The sequence below is a fragment of the Rattus norvegicus genome, chromosome 2 (assembly GCF_036323735.1).
Source record: "Rattus norvegicus strain BN/NHsdMcwi chromosome 2, GRCr8, whole genome shotgun sequence".
NCBI classification, from domain to species: Eukaryota; Metazoa; Chordata; class Mammalia; order Rodentia; family Muridae; genus Rattus; species Rattus norvegicus.
Window position 1 is genome coordinate 198,892,771 of NC_086020.1, and position 11,729 is coordinate 198,904,499.

At 42.3% G+C, this 11,729-nt stretch overlaps 1 protein-coding gene across 2 annotated transcripts; it reads left to right on the forward strand.

The window, feature by feature from the left end:
• The first annotated feature begins 561 nt into the window (after positions 1–561).
• On the forward strand, positions 562–11,224 carry Taf13 (TATA-box binding protein associated factor 13). 2 transcript variants are annotated; one of them, NM_001303616.1, is made up of 4 exons: positions 562–631; positions 1,774–1,852; positions 7,093–7,190; positions 10,109–11,224. In NM_001303616.1, the coding sequence occupies exons 1-4, from the start codon at positions 605–607 to the stop codon at positions 10,277–10,279; spliced, it is 375 nt and encodes a 124-aa protein (NP_001290545.1). In that variant the 5' UTR covers positions 562–604; the 3' UTR covers positions 10,280–11,224. The 2 variants fall into 2 exon arrangements, 1 of the variants encoding a protein (NP_001290545.1); NR_130639.1 differs by lacking the exon at positions 7,093–7,190.
• Positions 11,225–11,729: the final 505 nt, after the last annotated feature.

The window sequence follows — 11,729 nt, forward strand, 5'->3', positions numbered from 1 at the left end:
GACTTGAGTTTGATTCCCAGCCCCTACATAGCGGTTCACAATCATCTAACTCTAGTTTCAGGGAATTAGTTGCTCTCTTCTGGCCTCTTTGGCGCTGCGAACACATGGTACACATGCGTGTCTGCAAAACACTCATATACATAAAGATTATATATATATTTTTAAAAAGTATATCTATGTGGGCTTGTGTACTTGAATGCATCAGCCCCAGAGGCAAAAATTCATCATATTCCCCTGGAGCTGGAATTACAGGCATTTGGGAGTCTCCATTAGTATGCACAAATTTATCATTTATGATTTCTGAGATATGGGCTCATGAAGCTTGAGTGGTCTCGAACTCTAAGCTCTCTTGCCTCGGCCAAGTGCACGGAATTTTTTCGGTATAGTACACCACGCCTGGCATCTTTGTAATTTTTAATCCCTTCTTCAGGATTCCACGCCTAAGTACGCGTCACTGATTTTCAGCCAATCTCAAGGCCGGGGTTAGGAGAATGAGAGTGCACACCCATCTGCGCAACTCCGGCCAGGCCGGAAGTGACGCACATATCTTATAAATCTTGCGAGCCGCCCTTGGGCGGGCTCAGAAGGCTGGCGGGCTGCTAGCATGGCAGATGAGGAGGAAGATCCCACCGTGAGTGAGCGCCCGTCACAGCCTGTTTCCTCACTCCCTCTGGCTCACTAGCGGAGGCAGAGTCTGACCCTCCTGAGCCTTAGGGAATCCCGCCGAGAGTTCGGGGTCTCCGCGGTGTTTTCCTCTTCCTTCGGTTTACCTTAGTCAGTGCGTGGGGCAGGAAGGGAAGGAAAAGTAGACAGGATCTCCTTTTGATCTGGATCTTCCTGACACTGAGAGTCTAGAGAGTCATAGGAGATCAAAGCAAATACTGCGGAACCAGCAGCCCATCTGCTAACAAAACTAGTGAAAATAGTGGAGAAAAGATGAACTAAAGTCAGGAAGTTTGAGATCCAGATTCTCCTTTGGAGTTATTTAACTTAAGGCATCGGTTTTCTTGTCGTGAGATAGGGTCAAGCCCAGTTAAGGAAAGTTTTTAGCCCTGTATTGACAGGTGCTTAGTAAATGTTGCTTCTGATGGCAGCAGAGAGTAGATTTTAAACTATCAGGTCTTTTACAGTAGTAGCATTGCTTAGCAGTATGACAACTAAATGGGCTAAAACCAAACCCAGAACCTGACGTCCATTTGAACTTCACACACACACACACCCCGGGTAGGGTTGTTAGTTAGGAGCCGTAATAAAAGACTTCTTGCACGACTTGAGAAGTGGAATAGGACATAAGAGCCCTCTGATGCTAAGTTTCTATGACTTTGTGCTGTTTGCCTTAGCTTACCACTTTTGAAAATGCAAAAGGGTCACTGGGCATGGTGGTGCACACTTTGAATCCCAGCACTCAGAAAAGGATCTCTGAGTTCCAGGCAGACGGGCACATACCTTGTCTCAAAAAAAAAAAAAAAAAAAAAGTCTAGAGATTTTGCTTTAGTGCATCTGGCTACCTACAGCAGTTAGACCCCTTTTTTGGCCTCTACGGGCATTTGCAGGCATAGTCAATGTAGGCACACACAATACATATAAATAATAAATGTCTTTCAAAAAAAGATGAAAAGGGCACTGGAGTGTAGCTCAGTGGTCAATTAACTGTTTAGAATCGTGAGCTCCTAGGTTCAATTCATAGCACTCAAAAGAGAGAGCAGGAGGAGACTCTGGAGAATATCACGTGCACTGCCATCATTTGACATTTCTGTATTTTTAAATTTCTAGTTTGAGGAGGAAAATGAAGAAATTGGAGGAGGAGCAGAAGGTGGCCAGGGGAAGAGAAAGAGACTTTTCTCTAAAGAACGTAAGTTGTACTTTCCAATGCTTTTATTACAGGTGGTGAGAGCTTTTAAACATGTCCTTGGAGAGTAGGTACATTGCTCTGCATATGTTTGCTTAGAGGGACAGTGTTCTCAGACTTGCCTGTAAGGTTGTTTTTATTCCTGTTTGTTTTTGCTTTTTTTTTAAAAAAAAATTATTTTATGTATATGAGTACCAGAAGAGGGCATCAATTCCATTACAGATGGCTGTGAGCCACCATGTGGTTGCTGGGAATTGAACTCAGGACCTCTGGAAGAGCAGTTAGTGCTCTTAACTGCTGAGCCATCTTTCTAGCTCCCCTTGTTTTTGCTTTCTTTTTTTTTAAAGATAGGCTCTGCATAGGCTTGGCTATATTGGTGCTCACTGTTTAGCCCAAGCTAGCTTTGGGTGGCGGTAGTCCTCCTGCCTTAGCCTCTCAAGTATTGGGATTGCCGGTGTGCCTCCTGTGGTTGGTATAAGTCTCTTTATCATGTATACTAATTCTCTCTTTGTGACGTAAAATAATGAATGTGATTCCCCCCCACCCACACATACACTTTGAGGTGGGTTTTTTTTATTTTATTTCTTTTAGTTTTTTTTTTTTCCTTTTCTTTTTTTTTTTTTCGGAGCTGGGGACCGAACCCAGGGCCTTGCGCTTGGTAGGCAAGCGCTCTACCACTGAGCTAAATCCCCAACCCCTCTTTTAGTTTTTTTTTAAGATTGATTGATTGATTATAATTACACTGTAACTGTCTTCAGACACACCAGAAGAGGGCACCAGATCTCATTACAGATGGTTGTGAGCTGCCATGTGGTTGCTGGAAATTGAACTCAGGATTCCTGGAAGAGCAGTCAGTGCTCTTAACCACTCAGCCATCTCTCCAGCCCTCTTTGAGGTTTTTGAGACAGGGTTTTTCTGTGTAGCTCTGGCTGTCTTAGAGCTCATTCTGCAGATCAGGCTAGTTTTGAACTCACAGAGAGATACATATGCCTCCACCTCTGCCTCTGCCTCCTAAGTGCTGGGATTGACACTGTGAACCACAGCCACCCAGCTGAGGCAGGGTTTTTATATCCCAGTATGGTTTCAACCTTGGTATGTAGATGAGTATGACCTTGAACTTCTCCTGTCTGTATCCCTCGTGCTACACATAGGCCCATATGTCATGATTCCCAGTTTGTTTAGCTAAGGATTGACCCTAGTTGTGTGTGTTAGGCTAGCACTCAGCTACTAACTGAGCTACATTCATTGCACCGCTGCCCCTCCCCCTTTCTGTTTTTTTGTTTGCTTTGTTTTTGTTGTTGTTTTTCCCTTTCTGTGTTTAGCAGGGTCTCATGTACCCTAGATTGGTCTTGTATTTATTACGTAGCTGGGGATGACTATGATGTTATATTCCTCTTGTGTCCACCTTTCAAACGATGTAAGTTGAGGCTTTGGACTAAGGCACTGATCAGGGCAAGAAAGTGAAGTCTGGGGTACTAACAGTGTCGTTAACCTTCCATCATACTCCTTAGGCAGACAAGTTAAATCCTTAGAGCAGCAGGGTGAGCTGTTTCCTCTTGTCATGCCAATACTAATTCCTGAGAATGCCCTCTCCATCCCCGTGCCCAGGGACCTTGTCTGAGCATTGAGAAGTGTAGCAGCATAGATTTATAAATGCCTGGATGCAGTGGGATCGAAAAATTCTAGAAAACTGCAAGGCAGCCTTTAACTGTCTACATTGTTTTTGATCCCAGCTCTTGGGATAGATAGGGACAGGAGGTTTGGAGTTCAGGGTCGTCCTCATTGAGTTTGAAGTCAGCTTGGGCTGTAGGAGACACTGACTCACAACCACAATGGAAAAACCATTGCCAATACCTTCAGGTTTCCTTAAAGTCTGACCATTTCCATTCCATCTCACTGATGCTAGTTACGTGATTTGTATGTGGTTTTACTTCCAGTCATGTGGACATATGAAAAGGACCGTGACATCAAAGCGCTCTAGAAATGGTGCCCACGCTGCTGCCTGTCCAAACCTTTAGTTCAGTTTCAACCGCTCCACTTTTGTGATGACAGAAGTTTGGGATCCTCCTAGGCTTCTCTCACTGACTTAATAGAGTCTTTGTGTCTCCTCCTTTTTGCTGTTTTTTTCAGACAGGGTCTTGCTATGTGGTCCAGGTTGACCTTAAACTGGTGTTCCTCTTGCCTCCACGATTCCCTCCTTCTACCACATGGGTCCTAGAGATGGAACTGGGTCTTCAGGTTTGGCACCAGGTGACTTGATGTGCTGAGCTACCTCCCTGAGCTTTTTTGTTGTTTTTTAATTATTATATCATTTTTCCCCTTCCCTTTCATCCCTCTAAACCCTCCCATATACTCTTCCTAGCTCTTTCAAATTCATGGGCTCTTTATTTTTGTTGTATACATACATACATACATACATACATACACACACATACATACACATACATACATACATATGTACGTATATACATACATATTCTCTCTCTCTCTCTCCCTCCCTCCCTCCTTCCCTCCTTCCTAATCCTAAATATGTCAGTACAACTTGCTTTGTTTCTTTCCAAGGGCTTACCATTGGTTTGGACAAACAGTTGGTGTGCTTAACTTTGGGAAGACTACTGCACCCTTTCTCAGCTCCTTAGTTGCCCGTTCTTCTTTGAGGAGAGTTGCCGCCTCCTGGGCTTCCCCCGCTCCACATTCGCACATCTGTTTTGGTTGCCCTTGCTTATTTGTTTGCTTTTGAGACAGGGTTTCTTATAGCCTAGGCTGCCTTGTAACTGCAAAGGACTCGAACTTCTGATCCTCCTGCCTTTACTTCCAAAGTGCTGAGATTACAGGGGTGTGCCACCATGACCAGTTTTATTCAGTGCTAGAAATCAAACCCAGGGCTCTGCGAATGCTAGGTAGGACCCTCCTGACTGAGCCACATCTCCAACTCTACAGACGTCTTTTTCTTACCCTAACAGAGTTTCAAAGCACCTACTGTCATTTGTCTATGCCTTTATCAACCCTTTGGCCAAATATGTGCATCTGATATAACAAATTTTCTACTCCCAATGAGATAGGTAAATTATGCCCATCAAAATATTTGTGATGGGGGCTGGGGATTTAGCTCAGTGGTAGAGCGCTTACCTAGGAAGTGCAAGGCCCTGGGTTCGGTCCCCAGCTCCGAAAAAAAAAAAAAAGAACCAAAAAAAAAAAAATATTTGTGATGGGTATCTTCTTCAAATACTTAAGGGAAAAACGGCTCATAGTTGGAAATTATAGCATACATCACTTTAGCGAAGATCAGAGTTAGCATCGTCAATGATACATTGGCATGTACCCTTGGTGTGAGAGCATGTTGACCTTGGTATTCTTCAATAGCATGTAAAAGCATTCTAACCCCAGGATAATCACAAGAAAGCAGCAGATAGAACAGTCTGCCATATCTGACTAGGATTCTTGTTGAGGTCTCGAAAGACAGGGACGAGCTAAAGAAGTTGCCACAGGTTAGATGGAGCAAACTTCAGAGGTGTAACAGGTAGGAGAGTGACGTCTAACGGGAGTCTGAGAAAGAGGCCTGGGGACTGTAGCTCAGTGATAAGAGCATTTGCCTAGCACATGGGAAGCTCTGGTCGGGGTTGGGGTACAAACAAGGAACCTGAACCGAAAATGGACCTAAGTAGAAAAATCAGTACAGTCTGAATAAGGGACTAGTGTTACTTTCTTAGTTCTGATGAATATTTGTTATATAAATGTAAGGGAAAGCTAGATACTGGGCATATGGGAGCTCTCTCTCTCTCTCTCTCTTTTTTTATTACTCATCTGTAAGTCTAAAATTGTCTCTTAAAAAGACAAGTTTTAAAAATAGAATTCAGGGGTTGGGGATTTAGCTCAGTGGTAGAGCGCTTGCCTAGCAAGCGCAAGGCCCTGGGTTCGGTCCCCAGCTCCGAAAAAAAGAAAAAAAAATAGAATTCAAATATATATATATAATATTGGCTCCTATAGCAGCTTTCTTCCTTCTGTGTTGGGACCCAGAGTCTCTTGGCATTGTGAACTCACGGGATAACTACTGTAAGCTGGCTTCCAAGTCACCACATTCATTCTGCTCTGCCAGTTCTTGCTCTAAAGAGGAATTATTCTAAGGCTGAATATAGTGATATATACCTATATAATCCTAATACTCAGGAGGCTGAGGCAGGAGGATTCTGAATTTGAGGTCAGTGTGGGTTACACCGACAGACACTGTCTCAAGTCCCTCCCCTCCCAAGTAGTTAATTAGATAATGATAATAGTCATAAAAATAAAAACAATGTAAAAGGAATTGCTAATGTACTTATTTCTTTTTCTACAAGTATATCCTGAGTTCCTTTAAAAACAATTAGAGTTGGTCATGGTGCTGCTTGTCTTAAACCCAGCACTAGGGAAGCAGAGGCAGGTAGATCTCTGTGAGTTCTAGGCTAGCATGGTCTACTTATGAGTTCCAGCACAGCCAGGGCTACATAGTGAGACCCTGTCTTTTAAAAAGCTATTGGTCTGTGTGTGGGTGTGCACATGCCATGACATGGGAGAGCAGAGGACAACTTCGTGAAGTTGATTCTTTCCTTCCACCTTTATATGGGCTCCAGGGCTTGAATTAGGTCATCAGGATTGCACAGCAAGCATCTTTAGCCACTGAGCCATCTTGCTATCCCTTCAACTTTCTCTTTTAAAAAAAAATTTAGCTGGGCAGTGGTGGTCCATGCCTTTAATCCCAGCACTCAGAAGGCAGAGGCAGGTGCTTTTCTGTGAGTTCAAGGCCGGCCTGATCTTCAAAGTGAGTTCCAGGACAGACAGCCAAGGCTGTTACACAGAGAAACTCAGTCTTGAAAGGTGTGTGTGTGTGTGTGTGTGTGTGTGTGTGTGTGTGTGTGTGTGTGCATATAATAAGGTTAGTCTTTAGTAGTTTGGAAGGAAGAGAAATTTATGGAGGCTAAATAGTAAGAGCAGTCCTAAGACAACTTTGATCTTTTATACCAAAATCCATACTTGCAGACACAACTGTAATATTTCGTTTGTCTTACTGCATAGACCAGCCTGGACCAAACTAGGTCCACCTGTCTCTGATTCCTGACTGCTGGGATTAAAAACCAAGCTGTACCACGCCCAGCCATAACTGTGTTTAAACCATTGTTTATAATTTGGTTTAATCCTACTTGGTATGCAAAGTGTACTGGTGACACTGGTCCATCTCTGGGTCACGCAACACTCTTGCTCTCTCACAGTGCGCTGTATGATGTATGGGTTTGGGGATGACCAGAATCCTTATACGGAGTCAGTGGATATTCTCGAAGACCTTGTCATAGAGTTCATCACTGAAATGGTAAGATACTTTGTAACTATCACTTTTTTGTTGTGTTGATTTTTGTAACTGTTAATTGAAGGTTTAAAATGTTAAGCTTTAGATAATGCTAGAATTTTTGAAATAAACTATCTGTTTGAGTGCCTGCTTTGTGCAAGTTCCTGGCTTCTATTTGCCCTTACTATGGATAGTACGTAAATGTATCTCAGAACTTCTGAGCTTTGTTTGTTTTATATTTCACTTGGTGTGTACAGGTGTTTTGCCTACAAGTATGTCCCTGTATGTTATGTGTGTCTGGTGCTCTTGGAGGCCAGAAGAGGGTGTTGGATTCCCTGAAATTGGAGATACAGACAGTTGTGAGCTGCCATGTGGGTGCTGGGCACTGAACTCCAGTTTTCTGGAAGATACCATTGTTCTTAAGCACTAAGATGTTTCTACAGCCCCTGAGTTTTATTTGTAAAAACATAGTATCTTTGAATAAAATTAAAAGTATTGCCCATAATCTCACCCAGCCTAAGTTCTTTCCCTTCCAGTATTTATTTAAAGGTATGTACAGGGGGTTGGGGATTTAGCTCAGTGGTAGAGTGCTTGCTTAGGAAGCGCAAGGCCCTGGGTTCGGTCCCCAGCTCCGAAAAAAAGAACCAAAAAAAAAAAAAAAAAAAAAAAAAGGTATGTACAGCTCATGGAATACCTTTGGGATTTTTAAAAAATTCTATTTCATGTGCATTGGTTTTATCTACATGTATGTTGTGTGAGGATGTCAGATACTTTGGAACTGGAGTTAAAGACAGTTGTGAGCTACCTTGTGGATGCTGGGAACTGAACCTGGGTCCTCTGGAAGAGCAGCCAGTGCTTTTTTTTTTTTTTTTTGGTTCTTTTTTTCGGAGCTGGGGACCGAACCCAGGGCCTTGCGCTTCCTAGGCAAGCGCTCTACCACTGAGCTAAATCCCCAACCCTGAGCAGCCAGTGCTCTTAACATCTGCACCATCTCTCCAGCCCCTGGTCTAACATCTTGAATGACCATTTTTATGGTTTTCTTCTTTTCCTTTGTTTGGATGGATTAGCAGGGGTGAGGTCACTGAGTTTGGTTGGTTTTAGTTCTTATGAGTGTTCACCCTTTACATTGGACCATCTCCTTACTACAGAATAAGTGAAAGGATTACTCAGCCAGGGCTGAGGCTGTTCGGTGTGTGTACAAGGGCCTGCACATGTGGCGAGTATTTAATCCAGTTTACCTCAGCTCAGGGAAAACATTAGCCATAGTAGTGCCAGATTATGCTAATATGCGTGTGCGAGGCCCTGGGCTCAGTCCCCAGCAGCATATTAAATGACAGAGCCTGCCATAGTGGCTCCTACCTGTAATCCCAGAATTCCAGAGAGAGTCAGGAGGATCTACTACAGGATGTAGCAGGTTCTAGGCCATCCAGAGCTACATAACAAGACTAGGATTTCAAACAAACAAATAAAATGAAATAAAGACATCTCTCAAACAAACAAACAGATAAAAACAAACAAAGCAGCCAGGCAGGAGAAGATGTCATTTCGGTGTGCTCGGCATTCAGGAGGCTGTGGTAGGTGGACCCCAGTTTTAAGACCAGGCTAGGTAGGCTAGGTAGTAAGACCCTTTCTCAACAAACAGAAACAAAGCTGAGCATAGTGGTGCATGCTTTTAGTTCTAGAAGTTGTAGCAGAGGCAGGAAGATTGCCTCATTTGAGACCAGCCTAGTTTCTGGATCCTGTCTCTATAAAAAACAGTCAGGAGGGGTTGGGGATTTAGCTCAGTGGTAGAGCGCTTGCCTAGGAAGCGCAAGGCCCTGGGTTCGGTCCCCAGCTCCGAAAAAAAGAACCAAAAAAAAAAAAAAAAAAAAACCAGTCAGGAATCAGAGATAAGTTGGCTTGAGTTCAAGGCTAGGCCAATCTACATAGTAAGTTCTAGTTATATAGTGAGACTCAAAAACATGTCTCAAAAACAAAACAGCAACAAAAATAATGTTATAATTGTGTCTCCAAGTATAGATTTTTTATATAAAAGATTTAAGCATTAGTCTTAGGATCAGTTTTATTATTTAGCCTCCCAAAACCTCCCTTCTTTCCTTCCAGCCTACTAAAGCCTAATTGTTATTTTCCTAATCTCTATTACCTACTCATTAGCCAACCCAGAACACATTTAACAAGACAAAAACTTCACCTATATCATAAAATAAAACAGAAGTATCTTCAAAAGTTGCTAGGTTTTTTTTTTTTTTTCCTTTTTCTTTTTTTTCGGAGCTGGGAACCGAACCCAGGGCCTTGCGCTTCCTAGGCAAGCGCTCTACCACTGAGCTAAATCCCCAACCCCAATTTGCTAGGTTTTGTTGTTGTTTTAGTCTGCCAGTCTGTCTGACCATCCATCTGCCTATCTGTCCATCCATCTATTTTTAAGGCAGGGTCTCGCTATATGTCCCTGGTTAGCTTGGAACTTGCTTTATAGACCAAGGCTTGTCTTGAACTCACAGAGATCTGTCTGTCTCTGCCTCCCAAGTGCTGGAATTAAAAGTGTGTATCACTCTGTCTAGCTCATTTTGGTAGTTTTATTGTCCGTAATGAAAAAAGAAGTCCTGTAATGCAGAAAGAAAATACTGTCGATTATGCAATAGAAAGGCGGTAAGGAGGGCTAGAGAGATGGCTCAGCGGTTAAGAGCACTGTCTGCTCTTCCAGAGGTCCTGAGTTCAATTCCCAGCAACCACATGGTGGCTCACAACCATCTGTAACGAGATCTGATGCCCTCTTCTGGTGTCTGAAGACAGTTACAGTGTACTCACATGCATGAAATAAATAAATTCCTAAGTAAGGAGATGATCAGACAGCTGGTTCACAAATGTAACACTAGCGTGATTAATAGAAAATTAAAACACAAAAATATTTGGCCCTTAAAAATTGATGTGTTTCCTTGTCATAGACTCATAAGGCAATGTCAATTGGAAGACAAGGTCGAGTGCAAGTTGAAGATATTGTCTTCCTAATTCGAAAGGATCCGAGGAAGTTCGCTAGAGTTAAAGACTTACTAACTATGAATGAAGAGTTGAAACGGGCTAGAAAAGCTTTCGACGAAGCCAACTATGGATCTTGACACCGTTTGTGATGCCCGGGATTTTGATATTTTCTGTGGAAACCATACATTGTATTTGTTGTCTGCAGTAATATCGTGATAGCTAGGCATGCAATGACAGAGGCCTTTGATTTTAGATTTGTAACGTGAGCCTTTTGTTGCCTGTCTTTATCTGACCATATTTGAGTTGCTTACTGGCCTTGAATAACTCCTAACTTAAAGTATTGCAAACCATGCAGTTCCACCCGAAAGGGGGAAGTAGTACTTATTCTTCAGGTAGACATGTGCATTCCAAGCTGTGTACATCGCTGCATAAAATGCAATCTAAATGTCCTCTTGATTTTATGAATGGTAGGGCTTGTGCTTTATGAATCTCAAGTTTTTAGACGACAGTAGTGGGAGAAGCTATTAAAGATAATGAACTGGTTTGTGTGGTTTTTTTTTTTTTTTTAGAAAACTAAATTCTTGTCAGAATGTCTTAATCGATCATTTGTTTTAATATTCTTTTCTAAAGAACACTTTTTTAAAGAGAAACTAGTATTTGCTAAGCATTAGTAATCTCGTCGTCTTCCTTGATGACTGTAATGCTTCCAAAAACAAATGCCTTCAGCCGTAGGAATGGCACAGCTTGTGAAGCAGAGGCCAGGACAGGTATTCTGGGTTGTGTTCCACTGATATACACATAAATACTTTCATTGTGAGAATGTATGGTTGATTAAACCTGTATGTGGGTGTGCAAGCCATTTTTATAGTTCAAGATATGCAGACTTTGTGTGTAGTTCACTTACTGCATTAAATTATTCTGCTTAGCTTATAATGAGGATTAAAATTGCATTCAAAGAGGTTACTGACTGTGTCTCTGAAACCTGCTGGTATTCCTTAACGTCTCTAACTCAATGCTTGGGGAAATACTACCTGTTTAATCTACTGATCCAAGGAATAAAGAATGAGGAATTAAACACACCAGTACTTGAGTTTATGTTTGTTTGTGTATGGTTCTTACAAGATAGGGTTTCTCTGTGTAGCCCTGGCTGTCCTGGAACTTGTTTTATAGACCAGGCTGGCCTCAAACTCACAGAGATCCATCTGCCTCTGTCTCCTAAGTGCTGGGATTAAAGGCCTGCACCATTGCACACTGCTGATTTTCTGATTTACCTCTTCCTCAGGATTCTGCATCCTTTACTGTAGGATAGTCCTAGCTCTCTTCTCCCGTTTTTCTATGTTATTTTTATATTATAGCCCAGCTGATGATGAGATTTAATGCATAACTGAACTGATCATTTTATTAAAAAAAAAAAAAACAGTTGAAGGGACTGGAGAGAGAGAGCTCAGATAGCTCAGAGGTTAAGAACATTGGCTGCGGGTTTGGGGATTTAGCTCAGCGGTAGAGAGCTTGCCTAACAAGCGCAAGGCCCTGGGTTCGGTCCCCAGCTCCGAAAAAAAAGAAAAAAGAAAAAAAAAAAAAAAAGAA

Bases quoted from the DNA above. Each gene is read 5' to 3' on its own strand.
- Taf13 (NM_001303616.1), top strand. From the start codon at position 605: ATGGCAGATGAGGAGGAAGATCCCACC. The intron at 632-1,773 runs GTGAGTGAGCGC...TTAAATTTCTAG, and splicing joins ATGAGGAGGAAGATCCCACC to TTTGAGGAGGAAAATGAAGA. The intron at 1,853-7,092 runs GTAAGTTGTACT...GCTCTCTCACAG, and splicing joins GAGACTTTTCTCTAAAGAAC to TGCGCTGTATGATGTATGGG.